The sequence below is a fragment of the Phaethon aethereus genome, assembly GCF_964289735.1.
Source record: "Phaethon aethereus genome assembly, chromosome: 4".
NCBI lineage: Eukaryota > Metazoa > Chordata > Aves > Phaethontiformes > Phaethontidae > Phaethon > Phaethon aethereus.
Window position 1 is genome coordinate 34,301,185 of NC_138578.1, and position 20,772 is coordinate 34,321,956.

The 20,772-nt window shown below is 41.0% G+C and overlaps 1 protein-coding gene across 1 annotated transcript in view; it reads right to left on the minus strand.

Moving 5' to 3' along the window:
- Window positions 1-20,772, minus strand: part of MMRN1 (multimerin 1) — a gene marked incomplete at both ends in the record, with an annotated part of 45,814 nt that overhangs the window by 22,520 nt on the left and 2,522 nt on the right. The window contains 2 exons of the mRNA XM_081999490.1: window positions 2,928-3,034; window positions 5,261-5,380. Of these exons, the coding sequence (XP_081855616.1) occupies window positions 2,928-3,034; window positions 5,261-5,380 (227 nt within the window). The remainder of the gene's footprint in view (window positions 1-2,927; window positions 3,035-5,260; window positions 5,381-20,772) is intronic.

Sequence of the window (20,772 nt, forward strand, 5' to 3'; positions counted from 1 at the left end):
AATGAGGAGTTCTTCCAGTTCCTCCAGGAGCTTCGGGGTCCTCAGCACTTCTGAATATCAGGTAACACACATAGGAATTTAACATTAGGCTCCTATCATTGAATATATTGGCCTAGATGTATAATTTATTGTCCCATGTATTTTTAAACACAGCGTGCAAAATTATTTCAGGGAATATTAAAATATGGAAATCGGATCTTTTTCTCTCAATATATTTTTGATGAAGCAGGAATGGCTGAAGGGGAATCCCTGTGGGGAATTTGGTATTTTCCCTGTGTTTCCCATTCCCCATGTTTCAAGGTGGATTGCTACCTTTTGTGTTTGCAGCTCACCCACACAGAAGATAGCACTCACTCCTGTGTGGAACATTTTACAGCCATCTGCTGGAGAAATTACATCGCTAGCATGCAAGATAATTCAGTGCTAACAATGGCTATGGCATAGTCAGCAACTCTGAGAAACAGCTGGTTGCTCTAAACCACAGCCAGGACACATAGAAGTGAATTCATACACATTAAGTCACCTGAGCCTCACTCCACAGCAAAGCTGAATTCGAATGCAGCATGATCTACATTTAAAGGTGCATCTTCCAGTTCTTGAAATCATTTGTGACACATAATATAGTGTTCAGGGACCACATGCACGAGCGAATTGAGATTTCTTCCCCTCAGACATTATTACACACACGTTGTTTTCTCCAGCTTAAGGATGAAAAATTAAAATAAAGCTGTGTTTAGTAAAAATGGCATGTCATGAACTTTGCAACTCAGAACTTACAAGTCCTTGCATTTTAAGAGTTTTTCTCCCTGTTAAGCATTTGATATTCCCGAATCAAAATAATGATGTTTTATTTATTGAATTGTCCATACTGTGCTGTTTCATGCAACTTGTAAGAATTTATGTCTACATTTTTCCCTGCTTAGAAAGTTTCTTATAAAATTAATTGTCCTTGCTGGACTAAGATCCATGTCTTATCCAATGTGGCCATGTGTTGCCACATAGGAGGTAAAGTTAGAGATAGTGATCTGAACACATCTCTTCTCAGAGGCTCTTCTGTCTCACTTACTACTACGTTACCTTGAGAAGCATCTGTAACCAAGCAGTTACAATGAGGCTACCCAGTATAGTTTACAGGTATCTAGTAATAACTATCAGAGGGTGACAAGTGTTTCCTCCTGTCTGGACTATCAGACTGAAATAGTTATGTATGATTTCACTTGGTTTGAGAGAGAAGCTAAACCAGAAGGCGTTTTGAATTACTATTTGCTACAAGTAACCCACTCACACTAAACAGTGCCTTTCCAGGATTGGAAACATATTGTCAGAATACCCCAGCTCCCTTGGCACAGAAACCCTTCAATAAGAGTTCTGTTGTTGAGCAAATCAAGCACTGAGAGGCCAAGCGGAGGGCTCAGCGACTCTGGAGAGCCCCAGTCAGAGCTTACAATGTCTCTCCCCCGCCGGCAGAAACAGAGTGCCTGAAGACAAGGCTGTTGGGCTCCCAACTGTTCAAGTTCATTAGCTGACGTCCCTTTATGGGAATTGAAGAATACAGGCAGGGCTTGTGCTGGTGGTCTGCTCCTCATGGGAGGCAGGATTCCAGAAGCAGGGAAGATGAGCCTTTCTGACATACCACCTTTCATCCCAATCTCTTTAAGCGCTTCTACAAGCATTAATTAATTAAATATCCCAGTGCCCCTGTGAGATAAGTGTCATCTCAATTTTCTAGATGGGTAAACTTGGGTATGCAGATTATAAGTGGCTTCCTCAAGTTATTCAGCAAGCCAGAAGAGGTTTGAAAATGGAACCCAGGAGACGTAATTTCAAACTCGTTCCTGTAACACTTGACAACATTTTTCTTTATTCTTATTTTTACACAGATGCCACTACAAATTGAATTATACAGCTTTTTTCCCCTGGTCAAAGCTTCTCTGTTGTTTTGATGCCATTTCAATTTTATCAACTGTAGCCTCCCCCTTCAATAAGCATTTTTTAATCGATTTTTGCTAGTGTTTGCATTTTTTAAAAGCAAACCTTTAAAACACCTGATCCATGCTCACTGGACATCTTTGCTGGCTGTGTCCTCCGTTAATATCTGACTCCATGCTCAGCTGCACAGAAGAGAATTCTGTGCCTGCTGAGGTTCTGGTTCTTCAGCATTGAAATTTCCCTCCTGGATGTGAATAACAGTGATTTCTCTTCATTCCTCTACATTAATTTTTAATCACAGCCTCTACTTTACCACTGCTGATTGAATTTCCTACCACATCTAATGGCCTTCTTGTAATATTCATTCATTTAAAATATGTATGCTGATGCTATATCTTATTTTTCAAGGGCAGCTTGTTTAAGGCCAGCAGCAAAGAAATAGCTATTATACAGATGTTAAACTACAGTACGTTGCCGTATGTTTGATCACCAGGGCAGAAGTAAAGCACTCTATTCTCTCAAAAAAGGGCACAATTGTACAGGGATCATGTGTAATACCTAGCAAAATTCAGTCACTATTGAAATGAGCAACAAAAGTCCTACTCAATTCAGAGGGAAACAAAGTTCATACATTATTTTATCATGTCTAAAATAGAGTCTGAAACTGAAAGCCAAAAGAGTCACAGTGCTGTAGATTAATTTTACAGCAAGTATTCAATAGAGGACCTGGATTTAATATCCCCAGCACTGCAATACTCAATAACTAAAAGGTCAAAAATAGAGATGCACTGAATGCAAACTCCATATTTTAGCAAAAAGGAATAACAGGAAAGAGTCAACATCCAAAAGCATTTCAGTCTACCATGCATTATCCTGGTTTTAAATTAACAGGAAGAACTATATTGATTTTCGGCAGAGCCATTTGCTCTCAAACCAGATGATTGCATTGTTTTCTTTTATTGAACTGAATAGTTTCAAATCCTTACAAATCTACTCACCTTTGGGTTGGCAGTTTTGCCCACTGTACCCAGGACAGCACTTCCACTCCAGCGATGTTACTATTTTATGTTTGATTCTGTAGGCTTGGTGTGTTGTTGTCTGGGACCTGCAAAACATGACCATTTAAAATCTATTTTAGGTGACCAGACAGGAGTTGCAGGATACCTGTATAACTATATTATCTTACATGTCAAATGTATCCTTTTATTAACTGCTTGAAACAAAGTGAAGCCTAACTAGGGTTTGGGTTTCAATAGCAATCACAGTTTTAATATTTCAGCCTTCAGATCATCTGCACAGATTCTAAAGGAACTGATGCCTATCTAGTGCTGTCAGGCTTCTTCCCAGAATATCTTATTCAGAAGTCAAATACTGCAAACTTTTATGGAAGATAATACAATTAGTATCTACTAAACTGGGCATAGTGAGCCAAAAATACAATTGTGAAATACTGTTTTCTTTGAAATCAGTGAAAAAAAGCATTAATGCCACGTTAGTTCACATTTAGTGCACATCAGAAGCCTTCCATTCTGATTATTTTAAACAAGATTATACAAACATTAAACCAATAAAGCGTAAAAATTTCTACTCCGGAAGTTGGCTATGTAATTGTGATACCTCAGTTATTACTGTTAAAGTATGTAACTGCGGAGGCAGCAGCAATTTTGTTTCTGTGTTCTAACACATTCTGCATGTCCTGGCTACCTCATCACTTCTTGCACTTAATGTCACAGAGAAGTTATTTTAGAATGAACATGCTGCAGTAGGGCATACAGAAGAAACTTAACTACAGCAACTCTACTTGCCTCTTTTAAGAAGTTAAATATGAAGTTTGAATAAAAAGAATATAGTACAGTTCTGCTAGTTGCTAAACACTACCATGAAGTACACCTCAAATCTCAGAAAATACAATGATAAAATGGTTACAGAACTGTTTTGGACAAATTATCACTGTCTAAATCATTCCAGAAAGGGGGACAAATTTGAAGACTGTCAGACCAAAAAACATCCTCCCAATGAATCAAAAAATGCCACCTTGTTTTACACTGTAGTTAATCTTGTCACCCCTTCACAAGGGATGTAATATTATATATATTAAAATTCATAGCAGCTGGCAGGAGCTTTGCATATGTCCCCAACCAGCTTTTCCTCTGAGAAATGGCTTTTTCAGTAGCAAGAACTCAATAAAGATTAAGGTGAACTGAAATCACGAGAGTTGTCAGTTCTTTTGCTGTATGGATGGTCTTATTTTGTTATAAAACTACCTTATTCGACATTAGCATAATCCATTCCTTAAAGCACTCACACAAATGAAGTGTCCATGAAAGGAGCTAATCAGGAATAGCTATTTCAAAACTAACTCTCCACGTAGACAAGCCCCAGAACTGTATATAGTACAGACTTATTTACAGGAGTAGCACAAGGAGCTAATTTTCCTACAAAAAATAAATCAGAGTTATTGTGAATCTTCTAGATTGAATTAAAAAAACAAAACCCAGCAACATTTAAACCACAGGGTCCATTTCACAGTTTTGCAATACCATCGACTATGTTTCAGAGTCACCACATCCTAAGGATACTCTATTTCTGGTTTCACCTCAAAGCTTTAAGCATGTTCTGCCATACCACCTAGAGGACAATTCTCATAACAGTCAACCTGACCTTTAAGAGGCTTTTTAAATTTTTCAAAGGAAAAATATGTTACAACTTCTGTTTCAGTTTGCCATTTTCCAGGCCCATGCATTAAAATACAATTTAATTTACTATTGAAATCTAATGTTTGGAGAATACAATAAGGCACACAAACCACAAAGGACAATCTGAATATGTTTAACAGAGTCATTATTTACAAGTTGTATCCAGGCCAATTACTTGTCTAGGTTCACTGCCTGACCAAAGCTGTGCCAGAAATAAGCACCCAGCAGAGAGATAATAACAAAAATGTTTATGCCTCTCAGGGGAAGCCTTTTGCTCCAACAAAGCACAAGCTTGGAAAATTGCACAGAAAGGATTTTTTTTCCCTCATGTGCTTTAAAGCTTTGTACATGTGCACCTTTCCTTGCAGTACTCCAGAAGTGGGGAGTGGGCCCACTTTGAAGTGATCAGAGGGTGCCAGAGTGAAAGCATGCCAAGCCTGCATCGTGGAGCTCAAGGACACTTCCCAGTCATGAGTTTTTATACTCACTATGGGGACACGTAAGAATGAGACCTGAAAACATGCTAATCTTCTCCCCCGTTTTCATTTTCATTTCTAAAGTCATGGTTGTATTAATTATGCAGCTGGTGATAATTAAAGCACTTGCAAGCACTCTTTCTTCCTAGTTCTACACACCTCTGAGCACAGGATCCAATACGCCAAGTGCAAGGCTTCACTCTGCCTGATGACAAGGTTTCCAGGTTATCCACTACCACTGTAGGTAAGAGTCTGGTATGAACATAAGCACACCAGTTCCTGTAAGAGACAGAAGGTAAATATAATTAAATAATGTTTTCCACAATATGATGATATATGATACTTAAAGGGGAAATTTAAGCCCATAATTTAGGGATAGGGCTCAGTTATGAAAATTAAGTTTGGTTTCTCTCAGACTGCCAGTGCAGTCCTGGGCAATTACTCAGTCTTTGTTCTTCAGCTACCCATTAACAACAAAGAAAATAAATAGACAATGATTTCTCTCAGTACACATATTTATATTGCAAATCTAAATTTTTTTTGTAAATATTTGTGGAGCACCAAGTACAAAGAAGCTCTTTTAGACTGCAGTAACGACAGGTCTTAAACTACACCTACATTTCAGACTATAGAAACTGTTTATTCAGAATTCAAAGGCTTGTTTAGCAAGATTTTCAATCACCCATAACTTTCACTTTATGGATAGACATTTCTACTCCTCCTCCCTTTCTCCAGCAATATTGTGAGTACATGTAGACCGTGTTTTGCACGTGCACTTTGAGGTGAATGCCACACACAGCAATAACGTGCCATAGCTCCACGCTTGCCTGTGCCACTAGCTACCTACCCAGAGAAGGGTGTCACATACGAAATGATCACACCCTTGATCACTGCAGCACAGTATGTAGGAGTTGGCAAGTGCAAGGCCAGGTTTGTTTTTTTTAAAAAGGATTCTAAGGATGTTCCAAGAAACCACAAACTGCTAAATCAGATTTTGAAACCAGGCGACTTGGTAGAAACTACAGTGCAGAACAGAATAAAGTAGAAATTACAAACTGAATAATGGCCTGGGACAGATTTGTATATGGAAATTATGCCTCAGAAATCTCTTGGCATTCTTTGAATCAGAAGCAGGTAGATAGGGGGGTGATTTTCAGAGGCTTTTGGCAAGGTCACTCACCAAAAGCTATTAGGGAAAAAAAATGTAATCTGTCACATAGTAAGAGGATAGATCCTGTTATAGATTAATAAGGCACTCAATCAGAGAGGTGAAAGACTAGTTGGCTTTCTCAAGAAGCAGTTTATCAGCAGAACCCCACATGAATCTGTAACAGATGTTATATTCGTTAATGAGGGGGAAAGTAGGTGAACAGGGATATGACAGAGTTACGCAAAATCATTTTTTGTAGTAAATCTAAAGCTGATCTTGAAGAATTGTGGAAATCTCATAATACCGAATTTCCAAATAAATAAGTGTCAGAAAAGGGTCTTTTAATGTAGAGTCAGGCACAAATAAAGACAGCCTTATACAGACAGTGTGACTACCTAAATTAACTATCATCAGGAAAAGATCTTGGAGTTATTGTGATTAGCGCTTTGAATTTGCCAATTTAGTATTTTGCATTAACTAAGCTAGTGAATCAAATACGTGAAATTATTAGGGAAGGACTAGAGAACAAACAGAAATCACTACTGTTTCAGTACATCGACTCCTTGTTGCTGTAAATGAGTTTATGGTTAGCCCACAGTTTGAATACAGAACCCAGATTCATTCCTACATCTTAAAGAGAGGTGAAAAGAAAGATACAAATAGAAGATGAAGAGCAAGAGGGATGGGAAGTCATGGTGTTCATTATTCAGTTGGTCTTGTTATGACAAAGAGGCATCAAAACAAGACAGGTTTAAACTTAAAGGGAAGGAAAAAAAAAACGGTCGGCATGGTGTTTCCACAAACATAGACTGTGCCAGATTTGGAAGCTGAGGAAGCCAAAATGGATTTTTAAAAACCACTTAAATGATTTCATGAAAGAACACGCCATTAGGGTGCTCTTGGTTTGGGGTTTTTTTTAAGCATAAAGTTGTAGCTATAACTTCTGTCCCAGGAAGTCCCCCAGCTGCAGATTGGAAGGCATTCTGAAGAAAATATTATTGCATTTCTGCTGGTGGAACAAATGTCTATTTGATCTAGTAGTGATTTTTTTTTTCCGGCTCTAACTTAGTACAGCCTTTCTCAGGGCCATACATTATTCCCTTCTTCATGCTGAAACATATTTTATTTTTGACTTGGCAAGTTAGCAACAAGACATTGTTTCAGTTGTAGAGATGGTGATCTTGCAAGTACTTCCATACCAATATTTGCACATGAGAACTTAAAGTTTGTCTTCCTGGATCATGTTTTGCTGCTAACCTTTGCTTCTGGTTGTAGTAGTTCTGTTTGTGTTTCATAATCCAGTAAGGAGGTATATATTTACCCCTGAAATTGGTATCTTGCTATGGGCTCCTTACAGTGGAAATCAAAATAGAATTAAGACCAGATTAGTTCCATTTACTTAAGCAGCATTAGTACAGATTTACACTGCTTCAAACAAGAACAACAGCACAAAACACAAAATAGTATCAGTGTCTATTCTTAAGTGATTGGTTTTGTCTACTGAGATCCTGCCAGTGCATTCACATTAAATTCAGTAGTGCTTTACTTGGAAAACGATTCCTGAGAAAACAGGAGGATAAGCTAGGACATAAACTGCTAAGTAAGGCTAACAGACTGAACCTCTCAGTATTTCTGCTGCTAGTATTGTGGTGCTTCCCCACACAACACATACTATTTAATTGATGAATAATGTGTTTCATATAAAATGGGTTTTTATTGAGTCTTTTTGATCTGATTTTGCTCCTTCACTCTCCACTTCCTTAAGACTTTCCATTAGGATAATATTCCTTTTTAATTGGGTATAAAAAGGCTGTGCTTTTGTTTGATGCTTCCTTTACGTTCTGTCTCCTCTAGCTATAGCTTTTTGTCTGTGTGTATAAATTAGAGACAAATGAATAAATATTTGCTAAAAATTAAATGCAGCTCTCAAACATAAGCTTAAAGATTAGGTCCCCTTCTCACTATCTCTGTGGAAGCCAGGAGCAACTCTATGCAAGTTTGAGACACATAAAATTGGGAGAATCAAGAGGAAACTTACATCTTTGGAGTTTTGCAAAGGGATCATGAAGTTACTTATATCACCCCTCTAGCTGGGGCATATGGGTCCTTTACAGTCTCCTGTATCACACAGAGACTAGCAGTAGTAACTAAATCATAATGATATTTGCAGTTAAACATTGCCAATAGTTAGCCAGAGAGGGAGAGGTTGTAGCTGCATCCCTTCCAGCACACCTCTGCAGCAGCAAGGGAGGATAGGCACCTCCTCTTGCCAAGCATTCAGTAGGAGCAGGACATGGCAGGGCACTTAGCTCCCTTACAAGCACGACCAGGAAGACAGCTTTTCCATGGGGCTTCCATGCTGAGCATCAGGGAGCAGCAAGAAACAGGGTTTCTCCTTAACAGAAGATGAGGGGCAACCACAGAAGCAGAGGCACTGACCTCACCAGCAGCATGCAGTACCACAGCACAAGAGACAGGTAAGCAGCAGTAGGGTGACAGGAACAGGTCAGTTAGCAGCCTAGCAAGTATCAGGCAAAGACTAGGTAACAAGTCGGGTCCAAGAAGGCTGCTAGAGACAAGCACCTTTATGAGGTGAACAGGCTCAAGCCTGGTCTTAAATGGAGCCCCTGGCCCATGAGTGTGGGTGGAGGTGTTAGGTGAGGTTGTTTAGGGCTATTAAGGGCTTGTTAGTGTGCCCAGGGCACTACTACTGAGCTTCTTTCTCACTGCAGGCATGAGGTAGGTCTCTTCCATTTCACAGCTGTAGTGAGGGTTCTGTATATTCATACCCATGATTAAAAACTGTATTTTTCTCTGAAGTGCAGCACAGAGATTAAAAAAAATCTCTCAGCATATGAATGGGATACTAGACATTTCTTAACAGATGCAGAAAGTGATACTGGGCCAGGCTGACAGTGGTCTATTCAGGTGGAGCTCTGACTAAGCATGGTGCTTTGCTTATGATTTAAATTTGGTATTGAGAATGTAAACATCTAAATTTCTGAATAATTCTCAGCAATTAATTGATGACATATAAAGGCTGATCAGAAGACCTCTGAAGTGATACCACCACCTCAAGTAGTTATGTAGTGCCTCTGCTACTGTTGCAAGTTAGCTGTCTGGAGAGTGAGGAGCTAAGAGTTAACACCCTGGGCAGCTGGGTGCTAAACTTGCCACCTCTGCAAATCAAGAACCTAAACACAAGAGTCAGATTTTAAAACCTGGGCTACAATGAGCCAGTGGTGATGTCAGGCCTTGAGCTTGTGGCTCCCCAGTTTGTGCTCTACAGCATGCAGACCCGACAGCTCACCAGAGAAAGGGATTAAGCAGAAGACATATAGCGGTGTTCTCAGTGCTGATATTTTCTGCAGTGCATATGGTTGGGGTATAATTTTTGGTAATTGAATTCCATTTTACATCTGATCAAATGTGATCAATGAAAAGATAAAACAATGAAAACAGGCATAAAATGCAGTTGTAAAATACATGAAAGCCGTGGAATACAGAGAGTTCAGTTAAAAAAAAAAAAATCTACTTTTGAAAATTCATAATGTAAATCCAGTAATTATCATTATCGTTGAGGTTTGCTAGCTTCAAGGTAACAGCTAGTGGAACTTGCCCATCTGAAGATGCCCTCCAAAGGAAAACATGGTACAATACCTCCCAAATGTACCAGTTAAGGACTGCTCCTGTTTTTTAAAAATAGTCTGAACTCAGTCTCTGTCTCTATCAAAAATTTAACTCAACTTGAGCAGATTGTTTCTATTTAAAATATTTAAGTCATTCTTAAGCTATATGAGCGCAGTATCTGAAGCTGCGGTTCTCACATGGCCCAGCAATCTTTGATCAGGCTAAATTGGAGGAAATATTCATAGCATAAGAGCCCCTGGTGTGACTCATAATTAGGTTTATGCTACCAATGAAATAAGCTCATTAAGAGATGTTAAGAATGTAAATATAATTTTGAAATCAAATTGTCTGAAAAAATGTAGATTTGGAAATAGAAGATGAAGCGTGGCGGAAGAACTATGACAGGCTGTGTTAATGCAAAGGCAGAACAGAAGACAACTGATTTGTATAACAGGACTTTAAACTTGAAAATCCTCTTTACTCTCCATGGAATAATATATTCCAGATCAGCAACACAGGCTTCTAACATGCAGATTGTGTAGAGAGCTGCAGGAGCCTGGCATTTCTTTTGCATCGAGCCTGATTTCAATCAGCAAAGCCATATTTAAAAACAAAACAAAATCCTTGCAACGTACAACAGAAATCCAGCCTGGAGAGAGCAGTGCAAGCCCCTTTATGCAAACGGGCATAAAGCCCATGTGACAGATCTCATCCTCCTCTTGCATGTATTGGCCAGAAAAACTCGTTGGTAGCAAGGTGTGGGAGAGTACCTCTAGCCCTCAGGCCTTTGAAACAGCCTCTTTGCTTGTGATATTTGCAGCAGTATTTCCAGCTCTGCATCAAGTGCAGTTTGACCATACCTGAGAAGTAAGGCATAGTACAAAAAGCGGTTTTTGCTTCTTTTGTAATCAATAAGCATGTCTACACTGCAGCCTTGGCAGGCCTCAGTCCTTTGGGTTTTACGGCCACTGCGAATTCAAAGTCCTCACTAGCTAATGTCCTGTGGAGCCTGCTTGTGTGGCTGGAGCAAAGCACCTACAACTGGCAGGGAATTAGTGAGACTCAGACGATACCTTTAAGCCTGTCTTTAGCTTTTGGGATCCTGCACAGCTTATTTAAATCTTGCATTAATACCCTCTTGGGAAAGTTTTCTTCTCTTCTCCTTGTAACAGTCCTGTTTCTTTTTCCACAGAGAAAACATTCCCATGAAGCGTTTCCTCATTTCCACATTTGGCCCCAAAGTAGAAAGGATGCAGCCTGGAGATAACTGTGCAACAGAAGTAGTTTTGGGGCAATTGTAAGCAAGGACTGCCTGCACTGTGTCCATGGCAAGAAGCCCACTGCCCAGTCTACTATGAGTATGTACCAATTATACAGGTGTTTCCCTCAGCTGGAAAACAGCTTATTTCTGAGAGCGTAAGACAGATTACCATAGTGTTTCCCTGTGTTCAGCTGACTCATCCTCAGCGATTTACATCAAACTCATGATATGAAGGTATATACACGGTATGAATTACTGGGCAACATCTTGCAACTTCCAAGGGATGCGATTTGCAACAAAAAGCAACTTCCCTGTCTGCGTAATGAAACCACACGGCCTATGGAAACATGCCCCCTGATGCACAGCTAGCAGATGAATAGTAGGTAATGTCTCAGCAGTAGTTATTCTTGTTTAAGCCTTCAGAAGCAGCAAATAAGGTTTCTTAATTTACTGGCGCAGATTTCTGAAGCTGGGCTTGACTTTATATGATGAAAAACACCCCACTTGGTTTCAAGTAGCTGTATAAGCACATGCTTTTACATATATCCCTGGCTCCTGATTCAGGGGATACGTGCCTGACAACACGCAAGGGCCCTTAAACTCATCACTGCTTTGTAAGAGTGTTGCCAGCACTCTTAAACCCCTCGTCTAATTCGTAATTAGCAAGGCTTATGCTCTACATTACCACTTCTTTGGTGGCAGCCCGAGTGCCCCGCCTGAGCCGCCGGGCCCCAGCCGGGGAAGCGGCGGGTGGCTCACGCCGTCGCCCTGGGCGGGCTGCCATCACGGTGCGGTAGCCTCCGCCATTTGCCCTGCTAGCAAGCCGGCACCTGGCTAAGACCTCCCCCGGCCCTAAAGGGCAGCCGGCTACCGGCTCTGCCGTGAGGTAGCGCCGGGCGCCGTGACGCGATGGCGAGGACAGGGGCGGTGGGCCTGAGGCGCGGTGAGGCGGGGCGAGGCGGCCTGAGACGCTGCCAGGCAGGGCCGGCAGGTGGCGGCCGCTGCCCACAGAGGCGGGAAGCCGCCGGTGGCGGTTAAGGCGCCTGTGGCGCCGCGGCGACGAGTGGGGCCGTGTGGGCGCGTCTGTCCGTGACCGCCACCCCGCTCACGCCTGCTGAGAGGGCCGGGCCGGGTGGGTGTTGCGGCTCTGTAAATTCGGGCACAGTCTCGAGTGGAGCTTCATCGCGTTGTACGGCTCACTGGCACCAATGGTCAGGGAAGGCCCGGCCACCTTTTGCTGAGCTCCCAGGGGTTGATGAGGCAGAGCAGCGGGCCTTCGACGAAGGAGGGCAGCAAAAGAATAAAATAAACTTGTTCAACTCCGAAGAAGGAGTGCTGTGACTGCTTGCTGGTAAAGTTACTTGGTCTATGACAGGATTGTTCTGAATACATTCGCAGTCAATGGAAATGTTTCCATTTAACTTCAGCAGGCTTTGAACCAGTCCTCTTGATGCTGTGAGAAAAAGCGAAGTACAATGTACACTAACATCGAAAAATTATAATTTCCTTAGGGTGAGAGGGTGAGTGGAAGTTTATGAGACTGCAAGGACCCCTTTCCACAGAGCATTTCCACTGTAAACTGTTCTTTGGGTACATTGCCAAGAAAAAAACAATCCCTCACAAAAACTGCCAGGTACAGAGCTTCAGGTATACCTGTACACCATTGCTTCCACTTGCTTGTAAGCACAGATCCTTGTAAGTGGTCCTAAAGCCACTCAACAGGAACACTGGTGGCAGTTGGGCCACAAAGGGTATAGATTTTGCTCTGCCCCTTTCCTGTTACATCTGAAAATGAGTTATTTTTATCTGTGAGTAAATTAGATTACCTGGCTTTTAATAGAAATGCTATTGAATCACCACAGCTGAACATCACTGAATCATGAAAATGAGATTATTGTGTTGCTGAAGGAATACAAAAGGACCCAGAGCTGGAGCCATTGTTAAAGTCCATGCACAGCTTGGTGGTTGTGTCTCATTCACGTTGTATACAGCTTACTCGTATTTCACAGAATAGTTTAGGAAATACTAATCTCGATTCTACACCTGTTCGCATTTTGTATTGTCCTTTACACCTCAGCAAAGGCGATGTAGAAGATGCTACGAGCGTCTGGAGCCAGTAGATGCCTTGCGAGGAGAGTCCGAGGGACCAGGGCTTGTCCGGGCTGGGGAAGGGAGAGCTTTGAGGTCACCTAACAGCCTCCCCCCAGGCCCTACAGGGAGGCTATTGAGAAGCTGGAGCTAGACCATTCCAAGCAGGAGGACAAGAGACAACACTGAAACGAGAGGTTGAGACTGAGTATGAGAAACTTGTTCCCCATGAGGACACCCAGGCACTGGAGCAGGGCACAGGCAGGTTGTGCAATCACCAGCCCAGAGCGTGGAGCTCAGTACCTGACTGGATCCAGCCCTGAGCAACCTGGTCTGATCTCACACCTGGCCCTGCTGTGAGCAAGAGGTTGGACTAGTGACCTCCAGAGGTTCCTTCCAACCTAAGCAATCCTATGGTTTTGTGAACTATGATCTTTGCTCATGTATCTATTGCTTTTGGTTGTTCTTCTGAATACAGTAGGTTAAGTGCATTCATACATAAAAACATACAATGACATGGTGTAGAATAAATCTTTTTTTTTTTTTTAAAGCTAGGATCTTTCCTAGTCTGAAAGACTGTTACATGAAGATCAGAGTATAGGCCCTGAATTTAGGTTGTATAAAAGTACAGTGCTGAGATATACTTTCAATTTGCTTTAAACAACCTGCCAAGTTTGGATGACTTCCAAACTACCTTTGACCTCCACTGACTACAGAGACCTCTTACTTTTTGATACTAGTGATACAGTAAATTCTCTATCTTTAAATGGACATCAGTCATCTCTCAAAAATATAAGCTCTATTTCAAAGAGAAGTTATAAACCTGAACCAAAATTACTTAATTTTTTAGGTTCACTGCCTAGCTTCCTTTGCTCTGAAATGTATCCCAGCTGAAATAAAAACTTGGTACACACTAGGGACTGACCAAACAAACCAAACTGGGAAATCTGTTTTACATGCTGATGGAAAACCTGGACAGCCTCTGAAAAATGCATTCAATATGCATATGATAAAATATGCTGTACGATGTGTTTTTAGCCCTGAGAAACAGCTGACTTGTTGACACCGAAGTATCAGGTGAGGGGAGTCATACCATTTGTTTAATGTTTTTTTTCAGGATTCAGGGTCCTGACATTTTGTCCTGTCTATTACAAAACACAAATTCTACTCTCATCATTCATTTCCTTTTTTTGTCTGTACAATGCTGAAGCCTTGGACTGTGAACAGCCTCTTTGTCCCATCCAAGTTTTTATTTACTGTTGTGACCAATTTGTGTCCTAGCTTGTGCTGCAAAAATTAATTCAGAATTTCCACCTATCTAGCAGTTTACCAATCTATTTCAGCATTTAAAAAGTTGTCTTGTTGCAAACCAGATCAGCTTTTTCAGACCTTATCTCCCTCTCTGTGTTCAGAGCCCATCAAAATAATCAAATGTTCTCACAGATAGAATTTAGACCTTTAAGAAGATATCCATTAATCTGCTTTGAAAATCATCCAGTAAAACACACTTGAAAACCCAGACAAACTGCTCTTTAAAATGGTCTTAATTGTGCTTTTTTCCCTCTGGAACATAAATTTCTCTTCCATCGTCTAATTGACCCAGAGTACAAAATTCATTAAATGAGTTCTGGTCTAGTTTACTGACGCTGCTTCTCAGATGACCTTCAGTGGTACTGGTTTTCACTGGTTTGTTAGTCCTTTTCTAATCTACAGAAAAGGAAATTGCAGTTTGTCAGTAATGGCTTCTCCACTTTGAGAGATGCTGACCAAAAAGAAAAACCGTGGTAAGTGACAAAATGAAAACGTTAAAAAAGAAGATCCATCCCAATTCCAGGGATGAATGTTGTTTTTTAATCTGTTTATAGCGTTGTTTTAGGCAGCTTCTCTTTTCTTATTTAGCTTCATTAAATGGTTAAATGCCTTGCTAGTTGCTTTGTACCTGATTTGCCACTTACTCATGCAGAGCTGTATCTTTACACTGTCACTGAGGGGACTTAGGTGATTTCTTAGGGGACTCTCGAAAAAAAAGGATCTGAGCCAAAGTCCATGAAATTCAAGGTGATTTTTTTCCCAGGCTTTTTTCCTCATGACCTATGTTGTTACTTACCAGGACTGTAACACAGAATAGATGCTTTGAGATTTGGCAGAAAAATTGTTTTTTGAAACACTTGCATTCTCTAACTGGCAACACAGATAATGCCTTTGGAAAACATATGGGGATACCTTGCTGCTCTCCTTTTCCTTGCCATGACTATTCTAGGAATTAGCATCAGTTTTCTAAAATGTTAATTATATTCAGATTTGCAAGAATGCATGTTTTCTATGCAGACTCGAGCAGATGTTTCTGGTGTAGCTTAAATGAAATGCTGCAAAGAGTTGAATGTTTGCAGTGGCTGGATGGTAACTCCTAACGCTGTGTCCAGTTTGTTACGGTAATCCTAACCTGCACAGTGGGGTGAAGAGACACTAGCAGGGATGGGAAACAGCTGTTCCTCATCCTGGCTGTTCCTATGACAGATGAAACAAAGAGCAAGAGCAAAGATAAGCATGAGCATTAATGCAGTAGTTAGTGTAATGAGATCAGCGGAAACCTTTATTATATTCATTAAAAACTTCAGACATCATCTGAAGGTATAGTAGTGCCTTATCTGAATCAGATCACGGGAAAACTAAATAACCAGACTTTGAGGAGGCTAAGAGAAAAAGATGCTGGGGCTTTTTGTCTTTTCTAAGTACCTTGTGAGTGTCTCAAAAGCAGCCTGGGTGGAGATGTGAATTTTTTTTCCCAGTGCTGTTTCCTGTGCTACTGAAAACAATCTGTCATAACTCTGCCTTACCATCATCACTGAAAGGCTATCTCAGAAAACCAGAACTTTGGATTTTGTTATTTCCTGTTTTTTTTGTCTAGTTTTCAGAAATTATTATTTCATCACCTACAGTTCAGAACTGTATGGCCCATAAATGGAATTGTGTTTACAATTTCTTCTCTCCCTGAAAGACAAAACATCCTACAGGGTCCCTCTGGGAGGCAGTGCAAGCTGGGCAAACCATCTCGTGCAATGGCCCGTTCCCACCCAGGAACTGGAACTGCTTGAGAAGTGACCACCACATTGGAGCAAACGGATCTTTTAATTCATTCTGTGCATGGGACATCAGCAGTCAGAAAAATTTCCTCAGTGCATGGGGTATAATAGCACTGATATAAACAAAAGGTCTATGAATTACATGGACCTTGTGCAGCTCTTGCCCTATACCAGTATTGCTGTACAGTGTGCAATAGTGCCTAATCTGCACGATGCAGTAAGGCGTTTTGCTACTTCACACCAGCAGTCTCAGTCACTTGTTAACTGTTTTACTTCTGTATTTAGCAGAAGACAGCACTAATCTCTAAATATTTGCATTAAAATTCTCTTTGGACAGTTATATTTTCTTGGTACCATGCCACGTGCATCATTAGGGAACTGCATAATTATGTCCATTGCCTTATTTATTCTGTGGATGAAATAATAGTGATAAAGTAGTGAATTCCAGCACTTGGGTGAATGATTTGCTTTGGTCTTTAGGACTGCAATAGAAGTAACACTGCATTCAGCATGTGTAGGAAAATTAGATTATGGGCTTACAGCCACGTGTCAGAAGTACGCTCAAAATGCTGCTGGAGAAGAAGGTCTTTTGCACGGCTGGAATACAATATTGTCAGGGCAAAGCAAGCACTGCTCATCAAACATCCTCTGACACTTAGCCACCAAGGCAACCTAAGTACCAGTGTGAGAGGTTTCTCCTTCCAGGTCACAGTGAATATACCAAGTGAGGCAGAAACCTAAGCCATGCATGACTTTATTTATTGTAAATGCAAGGTGATGGAAAGTTTTAAGAAATTGATTCAAGAATTGTTCTGTCTGCTCCATTAAAAAGTGACATGATCAAAAGAGACTGTGAACCTTGCATTAACTAGGCAGTTAAATCAGGTTTCTACATGTCTTGTGTATTTGAACCATGTGCTGAGCTTAACCATTCATTTTAATTTGTCAGTACACTAGAAATTCTACCAAGCTGATACAGGGAAAAGCAATTCCCATGGACAAATGCAGAGGTCTGGTCATGAGAATGAAATATTTCAGCACTCCTACCACATGTGACAGCTGAGCAAATCTGTCCCTGGTGCTGACTTTATTAAACCCTTCTGCGCTTAGTAATAAAATACTGTCACCTCACCACTACCCGAGGTAACAGCAAGGGAAGTCTATGAAGACCCTCAGTGGATTCATGATAATTGGAAAATGTGTAATATACACATACTAAGAGAAAAGAGTAATGTAGAGCCCTCCAACAACGTGGAGATAGTGTGGTTAATTTACAGCCTGAATGAATGCCTCACGTATTCAGGAGCTGCCTTGAATAGTAATTAGTAAAATTGGGTTCAGAATGGAAGGATGGGTGTGCTAGTCTCAGGAATGAGACTCAGACTTGCTCCATAGAACCACTGTTATTTACGCTGCTTTATACAGTGAAATACTGCAATCCTCTCACTCCATAGGCTAAAAAAAGATGTATCTATCTCACCTGAACTCAATTGAAAAGAATGTATCATCAATTTTCTTCTTTGACACCAAATTGGTGCTCACATTTAATGTCACTGAACTTTAGAAAAAATCTTTCTCTGCTGCTGAAGCACAGCTCTAATTTTCTAGCATTTCTTTATTCATTGATATGGATAGCATGAAAATTTGGAGATAGGTAGAAATAAAAAAGAAGACGCATGTTTGTTTGTAGTGACACAAGCCTTACATTTCAGAGCTCAAGTGAAATTCATTGCTAGGAGTGAAGAAAGGATTTTTCCTTCAGCCCAGGCCATTTCAGATGTGCTTCCTATGAAGTTTCCTTATCCTTCTGAAAGCTTGGGTGCAGGCCCTCCCAGAATGGGGGATACCTCACCAGAGAAACCACTCTTCTGAAATGGTTTGAGAGAAGGTAGCTACAGAACCTATAAATTATGTCTTCCTGCACCTATTCTAAGCTTAACTATAAAATTGTTCCACTTCACTGCAAAAGAACAGGATTTCATTGCATTTTCGTTCCAGTGAATTGTAAGGAAAAGTTTAGTGGTTTTAGAGATAAGGATATGCCCAATATTTAGCACTTAAGACACCGCATCAGGATGTGATACGGAGAGGCTCAAAGCCAAGCTTTGCCTTATTAATAGCAGAATCTTGAATCTGAAGACTTTAGTCCTACTGACTCTACTCCTCATCAGGAGACTGCCTGTTGCAGTATGTCTCTGCCCCCAGAAGTTCTGCTGGAACCCGAAAAGCCAACCTGAGACAAGGTTTTTAAAGTGAAGTCATGGTCTTTGGTAAATATGTTTCTGTTTCAGTAGGAAAAAAATATGAATTTATTCTGACAGTTCTAATAATGCATTTCTTCCAATAAAACTTGTCACAACCCTGATGGCACTTGTGGGTTTTATTCACCCTGGCCTGGGGTCACCAACCATACACCCTGCCCATGGGCTCAGGAGCCTCACTAAAGTTCACGCTACATTGCGCCTGTGCCAATCCTGACCTGCAAGCTGACATCCTGGCCTAACTATGACCTTGCCCCATCACTATGGACTTGCCCAGTGATCACTGGGCTGTGTCTCACCCTGGTCACCATCAGCACGCCTGATCCTGACTCACTGATTTGCCTTCCCAGCTTGATCTTGGCACTGCAGCATCACCACGGCTGCGTGTGACAATTTGGGCTCTGGGATGATGCTAACTGCCGTGTCTGAGTGTGTCCTACCTGCCACTCTTGGTGGCTGTCAGAAAAATTAATCAGGTGCAGACTTTGAAAATCCATTAAATACTTCCAGATCATGCTCTTCTGACGTTTTAAAGGGAATTTTGCAAAAATCGAATGAACCAGAAGAATTTTTTTCTAATCTAGCTCTAGTATGCCTGTGATACGTGTACATAACATTGTCCTCAGATAATCTAGGGTAGCAATAGCAAGGGTATTATTGTTGTAATTAAGTCAGTAAGGCACACGACCTCCTTCAGAAAGGGGTATTTGGGTAATTAAGCTTGTACAATGGGCACATATTGTACCTTGTGGGTAATCTGACAGCCCTGGAGACTCTCCAACAAAGTATATATATTGCTATTTTTTTATTTATAAATATATTAAAAAACAAATGCTCATTCTTGTTTTGTTTTCCTTCCTCTTGTCTCTCCCTGACCTCCATCTATTGTTCCTTCTCTATGGAGCCTCTTAACATCAGCATCTCTGCACATATGTTAGCACAATGGGTTGCCATAAAGGATTACAGTCATGCAGTTCCTGCAAGGTCACTCAAAAATTCATGTTGGAATACAAACTATAACATAAGCGTTGCTTTAATTCAAAGTAAAACCAAAAAGCAACTTATGCTTCCAAATTTCCTCAGAGGTAGTACACTTTACAACTATGAAATCTGCTATGGAGTCATTCATGCTGTGCTCAGGCATTAAACGAGTAAAGCTCAAAGCAAGCTGTGTGTCTTTATTGGAAGTTTTACAGCATGTCTTTTACTTCATTTGCAATAAAGATGCTTTTTTTATTAAAAAAAAAAACACATTTGCTAGAAATGGATTTAGGGTGTAGTTGACAACACCTGCAGATAATAAATAAAAATGCTGGTGTTCTTATGCATTGTTTCTCAGCAGTAGCTTTCCAGGTGTTTCACAGCAGTATTGGTAACACTGAGCACACTTAGACTTGGCATGTTTTCATGACTTTACTAAAAAAAAAATTAGTCACAAGAGACTTTATTATTCATGCAGGTCTAATTCATAAGGAAAGGGAGACAGAATAATGAAGTGACTGACTTAAGTCACAGTCCAGGTCAGTGACAAAACTGGAAGAAAAGCTCAAATCCCCTTTAGCTGATTGTAAAAACACTTGTATGCAGCAGGAAGACCAGGCTTGTAACACAAGAATCTTAATGTGAAAAGGATCAAGACACACCCAGAAAGGTAGACATTTGCGAGAGAGAGGCAATGTAGCCCAGCAGTTTGAGAGAGTGGGGATTCAGCATTCTGGTTTAGGCTGGGGTTTCATGCTGCTACACATTCCTGTAACTTTGATAGGCAGTCCTACATTTATCGCTAAATTGCTCAATGGACTAAAAAAAAAAAAGATTACATTTATGGTCTCTGCAGAGGGATCTGGACAGGCTGGATCGATGGGCCGAGGCCAACTGCATGAGGTTTAATAAGCCCAAGTGCTGGGTCCTGCCCTTCGGTCACAACAACCCCATGCAACGCTACAGGCTTGGGGAGGAGTGGCTGGAGAGCTGCCCAGCAGAAAGGGACCTGGGGGTGCTGGTTGACAGCCGGCTGAACATGAGCCGGCAGTGTGCCCAGGTGGCCAAGAAGGCCAACAGCGTCCTGGCCTGTATCAGAAATGGTGTGGCCAGCAGGAGTAGGGAAGTGATTGTGCCCCTGTACTCGGCCCTGGTGAGGCCGCACCTCGAATCCTGCGTTCAGTTTTGGGCCCCTCGCTACAAGAAAGATGTTGAGG